We start from the raw sequence: 16,863 nt of genomic DNA, 5'->3' as shown, positions 1-16,863 counted from the left end.
TCAGACCAATACAGCTACAACAACATTTCAGACATAAGAGATACAACACTCACACAGCTTACATCCGTGTGGTTATTGCTGAGGCACAACAGACATGTTAATTGACTACCCAAGGTGATACAGGAAACTTGGTAAATCTTCACGCACAAAGATGAGCTTGATGATCTGTTTGTTTCTAATGAACTAGAAACCTAGACCTCAGGATATCTGTGACCAGTGAAACCATCCTTCCTTCTCTACCCCCAGCCAAGCAGTGTCTGCTATGGAAAATGAACAGGCGTACAGTGAGAAGCATTTAACCATCATGGAGCTGACCTATACTAATGCACTTGGCGTGGCCTTCCCAAGGACACTGCAGTGAGTAAATTCACCCTAGGTACTTACAATAGACTGCTACAAGCAAGGCCATATTTAATAGACCTTATCTATAGAGGCATAGCAACAAGAGTAACGGCCGACAGGCTTAAAATACTGACTGAGGGCAGCAAGAGGAGGCCTCTGCCTTATCTCCACTGCCACATGTTCCCAAATTAGCAACAACTGGGAATAAAAATGGGAACGATAAAAGGGAAGCAATAGAGAAATTAAACTCTCACTAAAAACAGCTTAAAACCAAGATAATTCTTCAAGCAGGGGAGTGGTATTCTACCAAGAGGTGGTACAGGCAGCCCCTGGCCCCTAGAGACAGCTATTATAGGCTCACTTCTGCAAAGTGCTGAATGTGCAAAGTGCTCTTTAAAGCATGTGAGCAGTCCCGTCAAAGTCAGGGGAAATACTCATGTGCTTGAAATTCAGCAGATGCTTAATTACATGCTAGTGAGGTCTAAGTCCCAACACAGAGAATTTCAGGTAACACCACAAATCTTAGTTTAACTCACTACTTTTCTACAGTTCATGATTGGCTAATAAATGCTACACCAACTCCTCCTGTACGCAGTATGTACATATTTCTAGGCTCTTGGCTTTAAATAAAACAGATAAAGTGGCTAGGAGCCAGAAGCAGATTTACCCTGCATGGTGTTGGATATGGAGGGGTAACTCCTTGCTCAGAGAGGAGGAGGGGAATTAAGTCTAGCAAGCGCAGGCAGAAAATAATTCACTTCAAATGCAGAAGCTTCTTTAAACATGCACCATCTGGAGTTAGCATGGAAGCAGGAAGTGCAAGACACCAGCACCAGTTCCTTCAGTTTTCCATGATGCAACTGTCATTGTTTTCTTTATATGCAATTTTCTTTTTGGTACAATGGGGTGTGGTCACTTATACATCTTACATAAAAGCTTCTATTCACCGGGATTAACCCTCCCAGTAACAGAGGTGGAAGAAGTACCCCAAAAGTTACTTGATTAAAAGAACAGCTACTGGGGGACACTTAAGCACAAGTCACTAGTGTCCCTCTGAAAAATTACGTGAGCAAAGGTATACAAACGCACATCACATCCCGAGTGTACTCAAGTATCTAGAAGTGAAAGCCACTGCCTTTTTACTCAAGTAACCTTCCCCACCTCTGCCCAGTAGGGTGCTAAACTGACTCCAGTTAACGGTACTTTTGATCAGCCGTTAGGATCTGATGGTGAGCAACAAGCTGAAAGCTGAACACTCTCTCTCATATAACACACCCCCACACACATCTTGAGCCCTCTACTTGCATAAATTTTCCCCTTCCACTTTAATTAAGAAACAACAAAAAGTATTTGATTATAGCTATCCCTCAGTGCATTTGCCCTGTAAGGGACTACTCTGTTTTTACTGTTACGGATTGATGAAGATATTGATTGGAAACATGGCATTGGTTTACATACATCTAAAAAGAAAGGAATATGCTTAACCATTAGACCGACTAGGTTGTGCAAGGCTAAAACCTTTTGGCTGAGGTACTGCAGCTTTTCTGCTCTAGTGGCTTCAGTGGAGACACCCTTTATTTCTAAACTGAGCTAAGGATGCTGACTGCCGTACGTAAATCAGAGACTGGAACCAAACACCCTCCCCGAAAGCAAGGTTGTGAGATAGCACCTGACCTAGCAGCTACAGAAAGTAGCAGGTCCTTTCAAGTATCAGTAATGCTTTTTGTTGGCAAGGATGCCGGCAACAGGATGAAGGCATAGAAAGCAGGAAAGAAGGGATGTTTGATTCTGTCACGGCATCGTGTGGAGACCATACAGCAAAAAGATCAGTGGGATGAACAACAGAGAGGAAGGGCTGCTGCCTGTTGCATCGTTTCCTATGAGTCTCACAAGAAAGAGCTGCAGGACACTGAAATATTTACAAATATCCTTTGGTGTCAGCACAGCATCAAGTCAGGACATTGCATCATGACAGGATGACAAACGTGGCCAAATTCAGACCAGGTGCACACTTGTGCCACTCGACTTCACACCACGTCTGAACCGGATCCAATCAATGCAGTCCATGGGCAGGAAAACAAAGATAGCAACTCTAGGTCCCTACCGAAGTAATAAAAGTTTTACTCCTTTAGGAAAAAGGTTCATATTGCCAACATCCCTCCACCCCCCACAGGCTCACACTCTGGTTGGTACCTGATCAACAAGTCAAGGAGTAACATGCCCCCATGATCAGTAGAGAACGGGGGCCTCAGCTTTTAATCACAAAGTCACATTGCCATCGAGGGCTGGACACATGCTTTTCCCTCCACTACCTTTCCACTCCTTCTGAAACGCAAACACAAATGAGGCTTGGAAGTGGCTGAGTCATGGGCAAACCAAGTCTCTGAACTGCACAATTGGACAAGCCACAGATAAGCCCCACCACCCTTTCAGAAATGTCTGCATGGGAGACACAACACCCTGCCCCTGCTGTTAATAATTTACTGAAGTACAAATAGGCAGTTCCCACTGAGTCGCACTTCCCGGGCATACTGAAAGGGTCCTCTCTTCAGCTCAGGATCTTCTGCAGGACTTGCAGCACAGGTATCAGCAGGAGAAGGCACATACATTACACCCACGGCTGCTTCAGGTAATAATGGAACCAACCACAGATTCTTTGTTTCAAGGCTGGCTGCATTCGGAGGAAAGATAGTAGTTTGGGGGTATCCAATCAGACTGTATTTCTTACCTTGGGCTTGGAGGAGATCTATTTTGAGGCTCTCAGTACTGTCACTATTTTACGGGAAGAGGGAATTGTCCCAGAGGATCTGCATGCAGCCTTCTCAAGGTGAATTATCCAGAGAGGCTCTTTGTCACTACATGTCTAACTGCAGAGTTAAAAAGGAACCTGTCAAAATGATCTGCTGTGATTTCAAAACCAAAAGCATCGTCAAAAAACTTTGACTGCTGGGCAAAAGTGACAAGCAGCAACTGGGGCTGAATCCTGAGATTCTAGTGGGCACAGCTTTGTGAGCATGAAATTAACGTTGCATTCCCCAAACCCTTTCCTTTCATGCAGTATTAAAGGCAGAAATGCCAGGGGAGGTGGCTAATACAAGTAATAGGCAAACTGAAATAATTCAACGAAATGTTGTGTCCCTCTCCTCCATTATTTATACCAAGTCAGCACGGCTGTCATGCTGATGGAAGGAAGAATAATCCATTCAGCCTTTTGTTTCTCACTGAAGTATAAAGCAGTGAAGCATTACTGCTTCTTGCAAAGAAATGGCACAGGTTACTTAAATGGTGTAAGAGTACAGGCATGAGCCAGACAACAGGGCACTTAATAACCAAGTGTGTAGAGCCTAACAAGAGTCCAGATTAAATTATGTCAATAAAAAGAAAAAACATATTTGAGTTGCAGTCTAACACCATTAATGATAAAGTGTGTGCATGTACACATACGTGGTGGTACTGTTACCGAAAGGTTAAGGTTTGAGCCAAAAACAGGGAAAAGCTAGGGGATTCAACGATAAAACTAACACTCTTTGCATAACCACACCTGACTAGGAGAAACGTGTGTATGGTGGTAACTTGGCTGTTCCAATTCCTTATCTTTTTGCATTTAAAAAAAAAAAAAAAGTTGAAATCCTCCATTTGCTAACATGCCTGCAGAACAGATTTCTTTTGCTATAGGAATACAAGAGTATACTTCCATTTCTGGGGGGGCATCCTATGACATGAGAGGCTAACTTCTTATTTTAAAAGGGCTACACCCTCAACTGGTGTAAACCTGAGTATCCCACTAACTTCAGTGCAGCTAAAGAGCTGGTTCAAAATGTCATCTGCTCTGGCAGACTTATGGTCACTGATTTTTATTATAGACCTTCTACCTCCAGACTTTGCAATTCTTATACTGAAGATTCTGAAAAAGCTATAAACGGTAGCTGCGCTAGCCAACACGGCTAAAACATTGGCAAAATAAAAGCCCACTGCTGCAATAATTAATCTATGAACAGAATTTTTCTTTAAAGGCAGAATATTCTCTCTTCTCTGATTGATAGCACTGACCACTGGACAGTTCTTTTGTATTTTATATTCAGTTTATGTTCATGGGATTGGTTTCGCTAAAGAGTGACTACAACATTTGAAAGTCCAATGCTAATAAGTCTGTAAAGGGTGTGTGCGTTTGTATATCTGTTGAGGAAATAGAGAAGGCAGATAAGCGTCTGACACTCATCTGCTTTCCCCACTCTAATTCCAGCAGGGGCAGGCCAGCATGTCATCCTCAATACAAGCGGCTTCTTCAGTTCTGGAAGACTTGGAGAGTTGCATTCTGACAGATACATGGGCTCTCGGGGGCCTAGTGGTGATTGGGTCATTCTGTACAGTCTTCATTGCCTTCCTCTTGTTTGCTGCCATCTTTGGCTGCTGCTCAGCTCCAAAGCATAAATCAAGTTGCATATGAACAGCAAGAACCAGAGTGGGGCATTTCAAGAATACCACTACCCAGCAAGAAGTGACCCATGCATGAATTATTTGATCAGGTCAAAGGAAAGCTTCATTTTTTTATCCTTTCTGTGCAGTTATTTCTTCACAAAAAGATTTGAAGCCCTCACAAACTCACACAAAAGATTGCTCCTGCCCATGCTGTTGTATACTCAATTACAAATCTCGACACACAATGCAATCAGAATTCAGCACCACGTGACCGGACAAACCTTACAGTCAAGATATTTGCTTATCTGGACTTTTACCTGATAAGGAAAACTTCTGGGTTAAGCCGTCATAAATGACCCCCGGCCACTCTGAAGATGGGAGGGACCTGTAAGGAATCCCACCACAGCAGCGACACCATCTTTTCGCCCCACGTTCCGATGAAGAAGAAATAGCCCTCAGATCAAAAACTCAGCTCGACCCTTCTACGTGAAAAGCTTTTTCATTAAAAGATGCTGATGCAATCATTCATCTGCTCTGGGTACATAACCGAAAATAAATTGCATGCAGGACAACTCATACATCTCTTCCCTCCCTTTTGTTGTAATTCAGGCCCTCACAGGATCATGGTTTTTGTTGCTGTTTTGATTTTTAGAGAGTTTGCATCTTTTAAGAAAGTAGGTAGAAAAATTAGTAGTTTAAATTTTTAAAAATCTGGATAACCCAAAAATGAGAAGTTCCTTTGAACTGCCTCTTACTGAGAGCTTCCAGCTATTAGGAATTTGCAGTGCGCAGCAGACAAAACCAAGATGTGGCTCTGCAGTGACACAGGGAAGAGCACTATAAGATTCTGCCCTGCGATGAGCTATGGGATGTGAAATTTCAGGGGGTGAAATTAGGGGAGGGAAAGTTTTGAGTGAATTTGGGGGGAAAAAAACAGGCAGATGTGTAACTGGTAGCTACTTTCACCCTTGAATATATGTGATCAGCATTTCTCTTCCCTCCTAACAATAGTGATGCAAGAAAAGGGGCTATTTCACTTTTAAATGCTTATGGGAAGAGATGAAGCAATATTTCCTTCCCCAATAGCCTTAGCTGAAGAAAATCTATTTTCTACATGTACATCAACACCACTTGTGTCTTTCACAACCAAGTGTCCTAACACACAACCATTACTCTACTGTTGCTGTGTAACAGCAGTGGAGACAGTCATCATTGTAAATAGCATCCAGGCTCCAGTCACAATAAGTTGAAGAGGTCAGTCGAGATGAAGGACCAACTACATGAACCATAACTAAACACTTACCCTGGAAAGTCCTGCTATAGCTACTGACAGCTTGTGCAAAATTAGTTTCCAGTCTCAGTTCAGGTCCCAGTGCAAACCAGCCATGACCAAAACTCTTCCTAATAATCTCAGAGATTGTAGAGCAATCAGAGAGGGAAGTTAAGCAATCTTTACCCTGAAAGGACTTTTCATGTCAATTGGCTTTCCGCTGATGTGGAAGCAACACCGAGACAACCAGCAGGCCACTCGAGATATGCCCTAAACTAAAGGCATGTGACGGCAGCTAGAGATTGATGTGGCTACATAAACTAACTGAAATATTAGAGCACTATCCCTCACAGCAGACATCCAGTGGAGTCACCTTAAACTACAGCCAATCAAGCATTGTTCCAAAGGAATGTCAATTATTTTAATATTGGGGCCGCACTGCAGGACTATTAAGAAAAATCCTTCCAAATAACCTATCCAAAACATGACCGAAGGCCAACGCCCCTTGCCAGGCACTAACAATGAGAAAATATATATTTCTATTTCTACAGTGAATTCTGACAAAACCACCCTGGACCCTGAGCAGCACAATGAAAATGGATTCCAGGCTATATGTGGGAGGGAGGATTGTCATTTTCCACTTTGTAAACATACATTACTCTTTTATTGGCAAAATTAACATCTTGCTGTCTCAAACGAGTGGCACATAGTAATTTGTTATAATTACGACCTTCTCGGATTTACAGCGTACTATTTGTAATGTGTGTAGTGGTTACAAGTCTGCATTTAGGTTTCCCAACTTGGGCGTATGCATGCTTTGGGCCACCTTCTGAAAGATGCTGAACACCCTAAACTCCTGCTTAGGACAACAGGAATTCGAGACACTTGGCAACTTGCAGCATGGAGCCCTTCTGAGCCAGAGGGAAACATTAACTAAATGTTTCTATACCAAAACACTGGGTTTACTATGCATTTCTTCACAGGAGAGATGATGTGGCAAAGAAAATGTCGAAAACAGAGAAGTAGAGGTTCCAGTGTAAGTAAGACAATAGGAAACGCTGTGCAGAGAAACACTGCCTGTTCCCTTTGGTTTCTGTAGCAGAAAAATGCTGGTGCTGCACAGCAATTCCACGTGGTAGCATGGGGGGGGGTCTCATGCTTCATAAAGTTGCCCCTTCCCATAACCAAATAATCAATATACAATACTAGATGCAAGTTTCAAACTCTGAGATCTTGGTGGCAATGGGCCTATATGGAGAAAGAGGAGATGCTCAGAATGGAGGAGAGACTCTATCGACTATGGTTTCATAAGTCACTAGCCAGTCTCAGGAGTGGCATGACGTGGATACAGGCTAGGCAGATTAAGTCACCACAAGAAATAGCCAAGACCCTGTGCAACCTAAGGCAAGGGCTCCTGATTTCTTCAATGCAGAACCTGGTTCAAAATTCTGCAGCAAATTAGGAATTCGGAGGTAGCTTAAAGTACACTAAAAAGTAAAGTGTTTTAAACACGCAAATTCTACTTTTGGCTACTAATTTTAAAAGTAAAATCAGGTTCTTTACGCTGCTCTCGGATTTTCAACACGCCAGAGATTTCTGTATTGGCAGCGAATAACTGTCTCACGGAAGCTGTTGTAAGGAAGTGAAGGGTTTTACCAAGAGACAATTAGAAATGCATTTTGATGCCCCCGGAGATGGATGATCGGGTGTTTGAACAGGAGAATGGTCACTGTGAGACAAACCAATGGCTCACTTAGCCCAGCATCTGGGCTTCCAGGAGTAACAGCCAATTAAAATGAAAGCAGGCAGTTCACACCTCTTCAAACTACTATTTCTGATAGTCTTCCTGAGTCTGTAAACAACACTGCGTCTGTTAAAATTTCTAGACCTGAGTTGTGGTGGAAAATGTAAACTGAATGTAAGTTTTTCCACAGCCACATTACAGAAAACACTGGCGATAATGGTGCCAAAGAGGGGAAGAGGAGATTAAGTCACCTGTTCTTTCCCCTATTGAAGCATACAAGAGTTCCTCTTACCCCAGCTCTTCACAGAAGCTCACCATAGCATCAAAGGCCATCAGCACAGCTTTATCGGATTCTTTCAAGGTGCCTCTTTTCTCCTGCAAATGAGAAAAGACAAATACCTAAAGCTGCTTTTCATGTAGCTATGGATGGATGCAGCACCTCTGCTGACAGCCAAATCGGATCATCTTTCCATCTGCTACCAGATCTAGATAACTCTTCTCCATCCCTTGGTAGTACCACAGCCAAGAGCGACCACCACCCTTAGCCAAACCTTCGGATCCCCAGCCACTTCTTCTTCAGCACGTCTGCCTCTAACCTCTGACTCTGCTGTGGCCAGAGCCAACCCCAATGCCTCTGTCCCCAGTGGTACACAACACAAATCAGACTCCTGAAGAGAGAACAATAGCCTGGAAAGGTTGAGAGCCAAGGAACTAGACAGCTATGGGGTGTATGTACATCTTGCTGCAGTTATTGGATCACTGATACCCCCAGTCTAGGAAAACCAATTTAACCCAGGCTATACACAAGACTTAGTGCTCCAGAGATCCAGAAAGGCCAAGAGGAGACCTGTCCAATCAGAGGCCAGAAGGCTAGTTAAGAAGACTTGTTTGCTTCCTCTCCAGGAGAGCCCTGGGGGAGATTTGTACAGAGAAGGAGCTATTCAGTACAAGGCCTGAAGCAGGCTAGGGCCCTGGCTTCAAGCACTTGCTTATTTAAAGGCAGAGACAACCAAATTCTGAGTTTATTATTTGCTGTGTGAAGATGGATGCTGAGCTGGCAGTGTAGAGTGCCCAGCTCAAATAGATACCACAATCTGGGAACTGAGGTAGGGAGCATGTGTCGTGTTAACAAGCGGTGGTAGCAAGCAGCCAGGCCTGCGATATACACAAAGTACAAACCTAACATGAGCAGTGCCGCCGGAAGCAATTCTGTAGCGCCTACCTTGATTTTGGATAACTCCTTCTTGATCAGAAAGGAAACCTGATCCCGGTCATTCCTAGAGTAATAGAGACGGCAAAAGGACATCTTCCCATCTCTTCCAGCCCTTCCAGACTCCTGGTAATATCCAGCCATTGACTTTGCAATATTCCAGTGGGCAACAAATCTGCATGGGATAAGAGAATAGTAAGCATGACGTTGAAGTCTCCCCCAGTCACTATAAACACAGAGATGTTCTCTCTACTGAGACAAGAATAACACAGAAACAGAGCAGCAAAAATGAAAGCAAGAACCTCGGTGGGAAATGGATAAAGGGATTCTTAACTGGGCATTCTTAAGACAGCAAGAGGCACCAAGGGAAACTACAACAAAATCCTAGTGTCTATGTGAAAAATAAGTCAGTGGGACACAGCCAAACGAAAGGAGGAGAATAAACGTGGTATATATACACACAATACATGCATAAAGAGATATAGCTATGACGGGGGTCAAAACCAGTGCCGATATCCAGGAGTTTAGGTTCTCTTACTATGAAGCTATGCATGTTATTCATATGCATTACTTACTTTGAGGATTTGCAACATGTTTTAGAATTGTATTACTCATTGATTTCAAGGCCAGCATGGGCCATTGTGTCCTAGTTTGACCTCCTGTATAACACAGGCCACAGAACATCCCCAAGTCCATAGAACTTTCCCCATTTACACTTCTGTTAGAAACATCTTAGTCTACAAGCTATGCATATGCAATTCCAGCTCAGAAACTTCAGCTGTACAGTAAGGCCTCCCTCCCAGTAATAATATGGAAATAACAAGAAGTCCTGCAGCACCTTGTAGACTAACATATTTTGGAACATAAGCTTTCATGGGCAAAGACGCTTCCTCAAATGCACGAGTGGGGGTTCCAGAGGAGGGTTTAAATATGTGGAATTATGAAAAGGAGGGAGTCCCAGTCAAGAGGAGGGCACGAGTTGACAAGGTCTATTCAGTCACAGAGGATGTGGCCCATTATCAGCAGTCAATGTGGAGTTGTGAACATCAAGAGAAGAATAATCAGGTCAATTCAGTCAGGGAGGATGAGACGCAATATAGAAATGAATGTCTGAAAGTGACTTGGAGAAGCCATCTAGTCCCACCCTCCAGGTTTTAGAACAATTTAAATATTAAAATCAGCTCCTCCTAGGGGACAAGAGCTGTATTTAAAGAACCCTGCAACCAAGTTACCCCCAATTTGCCCTTCTAACTCTATGGTTGGCCCTGAGGTGGCACAGCCATATTGAGGGCTTGGGCTCTAGTGCCCCAAAATGACCATTTTGACCAGAGTGGCAAGAGTATACAAAGTGTCTGTCTTTCAATGGAGAGGTTTTAAATTTTTATTGTTTGTTAACAGCTTGATTTTTCTACAGGTGTTTGTGGGAAAGAATCTCATTTGAGGTTTGCTATGATTGTTTTAAAAGAGCCATATGACTAAAATTTGTCTAGTATCTGGCATTTCCTTCAGAACTCTTTCATAGAAATTACAGCCCTCTTTGCAGTGCTATGGACAGCTGTAAAATTGTGGTGTTTCTAGACTGGATGAATTATTGTAGAAAGATAAAAGTTGTTTTCTGTGGCTATTTTTCAAGATAAACAGAAATTACTCTGTGGAAAGATAAGAGATTTGGTGTCACCCTCACACTAAAACTCTCTGTGATCAAGTACTAGAACTGAAAGGGACCTCAGGAGGTCATCAAATCCGGTCTCCTGCCCTCACAGCAGGGCCAAGCACCATCAATATCATTTCTGTTAGATATTTATCCAACCTGTTCTTAAATATATCTAATAATGGAGATTCTACAATCAACCCTAAGCAATTTATTCCAGTACTTAACCACCCTGACAGTTAGGAAATTTTTCCTAATGTCCAATTTAAACCTCTCTTGCTGCACTTTAAGCCCACTGCTTCTTCTCCTATCCTCAGAAGCTAAGGAGAATAACTTTCCTCCCATTCCCTGTAACACACAGCCTCCCTTTTTCCAAACTAAACAAACCCAATCTTTTGATCTTCTCTCATATGACATATTTTCATGACATTTAATCATTTTAATTGCTTTTCTCTGGACCCTCTACAATTTCTCCACATCTTTGCTAACATGTGGGGCCCAGAACTAGACACAGTACTCCAATTGAGACCTGATCAGTGCAGAGCAGAGTGGAAGAATTACTTCTCATGTCTTGCTCACAGACACTCCAGTTAATGCATCCCAGACTGTTTACTTTTTTTGTACCAATACCACACTGTTGACTCATGCTCAGCTTGTGGTACACTATGATGCCTAGAACAACAAGTAATCCTGGGGCACCTTATAGACTAACAGACTGTCTATAAGGTGCCGCAGGACTTCTTGCTGTTTTTGAAGATACAGACTAACTCAGCTACTTCTCTGACACTTGTGACCCCTAGGACCTTTTCTGCATAATACATCCTAGGGTGTCACTTCCCATTTTGGGTGTGTGAAACTGATTGTTCCTTCCCAAGTGGAGTACTTTACATTTGTCCTTATTGAACACCATCCTGTTTCCCTCAGCCCATTTCTCCAGTTTATCCAAATCATTTTGAATTCTGACCCTATCCTCCAAAACACTTGCAGCCGCTCCCAGATTGGTGGTATATGCAAATTTGATAAGCATACTCTCTATCCCATTGTCTAAACCATTGATGAAGATACTGAACAGAACGGGCCCCTGTGGAACCCCACTGGTTACTCCCCTCCAGCACGACATAGAACCATTAATGGCTACTCTCATGAACGGTTATCCGACCAGTTACACACCCACCTGACAGTAGCCCCATCTAGGTTGTACTTCCCTAGTTTACGGATAAGGGGGTCATGTGATACTGTTATCAACTCCCTTAATAAAGGCTGCTTTTGCTGATGGTCAGCAGCCTCCTTAACCATGCTTAGTCCCCAGCTGTTTGCGGCCTGAGTGAGAAGCACTGTCAGATTACTGTAATGATGCTGCTTCTGACAGGAGACCTCAATCTTCTATTTATCTACTTAATGCTGTTACGCACAAGGATTTAGTGCACTCAGAAAAAAAAAATCAGCTGTTAATAAGTCTCATCCTCACTAGTGTGATGATATTGCCCCACCATAATGCTCATGCACAACTGCAAGAGAAGGCACATCCTTCTGCATTTCCAGGTGACTTGCAATCAGGTGTGTTTTGCATATGCCCCTCTTTAATTTAAAAGGGGAAAAAAAAACCAAATGTTTTGATGCATAAAGGCAGCCTCATAGGACTTCTCTTGCTTTTTGTTTGTTCTACACCTTAGAAAAGTCAGGAATATCAAGTCTTGTTTTCCCCATTTTTGTAGAGGACTAAGAAATTTGGGCTCTCTTGCTGCTTAACAGAAGGGGCAGGTGTGTTGAATCTTTCACAAAGATTCTCCTCAAAGTGCCTGTCAGCAGTTTGAGTTAACCAGGTATTAACCATAGTTTTAAACAGCAGCTAAGAAAGTCTTTCCCTACCACTGCTCAAGTTTTTGTCATGACAGTCTTGAATCCTCCAATGACACCTCTAGCAGAACAAGGAAATCAAAACCCAGTATTGCAAAAACAACTATCAGGCCCCTTTATACTTCAGGTGATGTCTCCATTAGAGGTCCTTGTAGGCAAAACTGGCATTTTTGTCGACAACACCTGTGGAGCATCCAGATTACCAAGGCATTCTGTTGACAGTAAATAAACAGAATGCAGCACTTTTGTTGACAGCTTATCCCGCTCCCCCTGAGGAATAACACCTCTGCTGACAGAGATCTGTCAACAGAAAGATGGTCCGGATGTTCCCGGCGGGGGGTGTGCTCTCTGTCAACAGACAGGCCTTCCAGGACACCCGGCAGCCCTGTCTGCTATGCTTCTGGTTGGCTGTTTTGTCGAAGGAGCGACCAGGCACTTCAGCCACGCTCTGTCGACAGAGCGGATCGAAAGACCAATCCGCCTGGCAGTCTGGAAGCGATCTGTCACGAGAAGTTTTGTCAAAAGTTATCTTCGGAGAAAAACTTCTGTCACCAAACCTCTGTAGTCTAGGCACAGCCACGGAGAGGAGAAAAGGATAGTGCACTTTCTTTGTCTGTAGCAGGTCCCCTCAAGTCAGATCCTCTAATGATTTGTGTGTAGCACTGATATCCCATAACAAGTAAAAGCCCAGCCTTTCTGCGCTCTGTGGCTTCTAAACCAAAATCCCTCTCACACATTTATGAAATTCGAGTATGAATTCCTTCCATCCTTGCTCCCCCTTGTGGACATCTGATTTCTTCATGGGGAGGGCTAGGGAAGTAAATCAAGCTCTCTTGAGACTCCAAGTCCTGTAAGTGGAGGGACTCTAAGGAGGATGCTTTTCCCCTCTCTGCCCAAGCTCCTACACACCTGACATTAGCTTTGTCGACTCCCATTCCAAAACTGATGGTAGCAACAATAACGGGCACCTTCTCCTCCATCCACTCATTCTGGACTGAAGTTCTTTCTGCTGCCTTCAGCCCTGGGGAGGGAAAAGGAGAGAAAGCAGGGACATCAGAGAGAAAGAGGAGGTACCCTTTCACCCCTCAGTTCCCCAGCAATCTCTCCCCACTCCCCTATGTATACAAACGTGCTGGTCAAAGCCAAGTATGTTACTCCATACTTCAGACTGACTCAAACACAAGGACTTGCATACCCAAGAGGAAAATTCAGTTTTCTTTCAGGCAAAAGCCTGAATAGGTGGGCCTGGCAGTACATCCTGAAGAGCAGTACATTCTGTGTCTGTTGGACTGGCAGAGTGTACTGAGTTCTAGAGCCAAAGGAGCATCTTTCCTTCCCACCTTACCCATATCAAGGGGCCTCTCAGTTCAAGTTCCTGACTAAATCGCAGCAGCCACAGAATCACACATAGAAAGTTGCTTCCTATGGTAGCCCTGACCGAGGTGCTGTAAAATGTGGACATAACTTCCAGTACCTGCATGATAGGCTTTGGCTTTCACTCCTCTGTAGCTCAACTCAATAGCCAATTGGTCACAGACCTCTCTCATCCTGCAGTACACAATGCCACAGCCAGAGTACACCTACATAGAACCAGAGAAGAGAAAATCCGGCAGGCTATACAGGGGAAGATGGAGAAAGGTAACAGACATTGCTACTGATAGGACAGGGCTTCAAAAGCTCTTCTCTCCACTGTGCTAGTTCCCCAAAAAGCTGCAAAATATCCTTTGAGTTATATGTATTCCCAATGAGGTTGACAAACCAGCAGGGAAATAAACCAAGCAGGAAGCATGTCTATCTTAGGTATTTCTATGGCCCATCACTGTAGTATATTACCTTTTCAAGTAATAGAGGCAGGATGGTGCAGTTCTCCTCATTTTGGGCACACAGAACTGAGGCACAGGGAGGCTAAGTGGCTTGGCCCAACATTACATGGCGAGAACTGAAACCAATTCTTCTAAATCCTAGGCTAGTGTCCTAACCAGTGTGCTCTTTCACTCCCCCCCCCACAAAATAAACACAGCAAAACCAAACCTGTGTGTGTGTGTCAAGTGGGGGAAAATGTTAGCTGAGAAAGAAATGTTACCTCGGCATTTCTAATAATATATTTTCATCAGGAGTGGCCCCATCTTGAAAGGCACCTTCGTTTGAACTAGATACAAATGCAGCTCACCAAAATAAATAAAAAGCCAACCAGACTGAAGAATGATTAGAGCTGGGCACAGGAACCCACACCCAGAACTCTCAGATCCCTTAAGCATAAAGGAAATAAGCATCTGCTGAAACAACAAGGACACACGAAGGCTCACCAGCAAGGGTGTCAGCCAAAGATCTTTGGCATGATGGGCCTGAACTGACAAGCACAGGCAATTCTCATTGACTTATGTAAGAATGGAGGGTACCCTACAGTACTGGACCCAATAAGCAGTGAGAACATTCCCGAGTGCTGTGCCCTCCAAAGCTTTACCTGAGAGAGGACAGCAGTCCCAGCCACACCATGAGAAGGAAGGGGCGCAATCTGTTGGGTAGGCTGGCCTGAGGTTATTTAAGGCTTTAAACACTAACTAACACTAGGAAGATTTCCGAAATGAACTCAGTGTATAACAAGCAACCACTGTTGGTTGCTGACAGCAGTTGAAAGCCCTGGAGTGGCTGAATGGTCTCATTCTATGACCAAATTTGTGGTTTTCAGGGTTCTCTCTAAGTAAATACCTTTACAATACCTTTACACTTTGAGGTTCAAGAGACCTGCAGAGCTGCTTCCCTCTCAGTTTTCCAGAGCTAAGGAATGTGATCTAGGCATCAAAGAAACTGGGGGCTAGAGGAGAGCTAGAAAGGTTTTCAGATTTTTTTTTCTTTAAACAAACAATCAAATCACCTAAATTGCAGATTCCAAGTAGCACACAGTAGTAGACCTTTCCACGTGACACCCCTAACCTTTCCTCTGAAACACACTCCAGCTGCAGAAGAAGCAGTGAAATTCTACTGTGAGGAGGAAGGTGCTAGATTTAAGGAGCCCAGATAGAGTTTCTCCATCAGATACATACTGAAGTGCTGCCCTGCAGTTAACTACTGAACAGCACATCTGCAGTGGCTAATTCTCTACCACATTGAGAGAGAACACAGAACTAGCCAGATTATGGCAGCAGCAGCTGTGGGATGGCTGTGTCACAGCCTGAAAGTAGAAGGGTAGGGAGATTCTTCTCCTGGCTCCCTGCAGGAAGGCCTTCCATTAATAAGCATCCACTTAGGTTTCGTGAAAGATTGGAGGAAGGGGGCAGCAACAGTGTCTGTGGGGGTCATTCTCCAAAGACAGAAGGCGTTTGCTACCCTGTCATCAAGGCGAGGCCAATATCTGGAAGGATTCCAAGTATTTCAGAGATTTAGAAGTTCTTGAAAAAGTACCTGAGCATGCTCTTTACAGGGTCTCTCCCTTCCACATCCCAGACCCACGACTGTCATTCTGATGCCACAACAACATTTAGGACAGTTCTGTTTCAATTACTATTCTGTCCTTGAAAGTAGCTTCTGAGACTTAAACCTACCCCTTGGGTGTTCTTCTCTTGCAGTGCCTTCAGACAGAAATCCTTCAGATTCTCATACGGATCAGTCAACAGCTCCTTAAACTGCACGTCATAGACCAAATTAGATCTGAAGCAAGGAGTTTTAAAGGTGGCAACAGGCTGCTTTAGCTTGAGTGACACCACTATGTCCTCTTGGACTTGCTTGGTGGCTGTGGCAGTCAGGGCAACGCACGGCGTGCTGGGTATGCGAGAGCGTAAAATGCCCAGCCGCAGGTAGTCAGGTCGGAAGTCATGTCCCCACTGGGAGACACAGTGAGCCTCATCTATTATTAGGTAGGACAAGAGGTTTCGAGAGACCAGGGAGTTCAGGGTGGGCTGGAAGGAGGAGGCAGCTGCCATTTCTGGAGTAATATACAGGAGCTTCACCCACGGCTTCTCACTTGCCAAGTCAGCCAGGATGGTCTTCCTTTCCTGAGCTGAAAGCTTGGAGTTCAGAGAGCAGACTTTGACCTTCAGTGCCAACAAATGATCCACTTGGTCCTGTTAGTAAAGAAAAAGCAAGTGGCATTGAAGAAATTCACCTTTACTAAAACAACTACTACAGAGATACATACAATAACCTCTAGACCTGTAGTTTGAAAACCACTGCCACCCATATCTCACCTACTGCATAGTCTCAGCTCCAGCTGTCTTTATACAAAGTCCATGAGTTTTTTCCATTAAACAGGCCTAACTGCAGCAGCTAATAAAACTGTTCAGCTTTATTGTCCATGAGAGTGTCAGAAGGAACTCAGTCATTTTCGGAAGTCTGAGATGACAATGAGCTCTCAGGATGATCCGCATCAGATC

At 43.8% G+C, this 16,863-nt stretch overlaps 1 protein-coding gene across 7 annotated transcripts in view; it reads right to left on the bottom strand.

Annotated features, from left to right (window-relative positions):
• RECQL5 (RecQ like helicase 5) overlaps window positions 1–16,863 on the bottom strand; it is a 58,420-nt gene that overhangs the window by 37,463 nt on the left and 4,094 nt on the right. For 6 of the 7 annotated variants that reach the window (XR_012648256.1, XM_075014635.1, XM_075014631.1 and 3 more), the window contains 5 exons: window positions 16,036–16,554; window positions 13,968–14,073; window positions 13,403–13,514; window positions 8,998–9,160; window positions 8,068–8,150 (listed from right to left, as the gene is read on the bottom strand). Coding sequence is in view for 6 of the 7 variants with exons in the window: in XM_075014635.1 (XP_074870736.1) it covers window positions 8,068–8,150; window positions 8,998–9,160; window positions 13,403–13,514; window positions 13,968–14,073; window positions 16,036–16,554 (983 nt within the window). In the remaining variant the exon portion in view is untranslated. Of the gene's footprint in view, window positions 1–8,067; window positions 8,151–8,997; window positions 9,161–13,402; window positions 13,515–13,967; window positions 14,074–15,213; window positions 15,262–16,035; window positions 16,555–16,863 lie in introns of those variants that run through there. The other variant, XM_075014634.1, reaches the window with a different exon arrangement.

This window comes from Carettochelys insculpta, chromosome 20 (assembly GCF_033958435.1).
Source record: "Carettochelys insculpta isolate YL-2023 chromosome 20, ASM3395843v1, whole genome shotgun sequence".
NCBI lineage: Eukaryota > Metazoa > Chordata > Testudines > Carettochelyidae > Carettochelys > Carettochelys insculpta.
The sequence above is the reverse complement of the archived record's forward strand: the minus strand, read 5'-3'. Positions and strand labels throughout refer to the sequence as shown.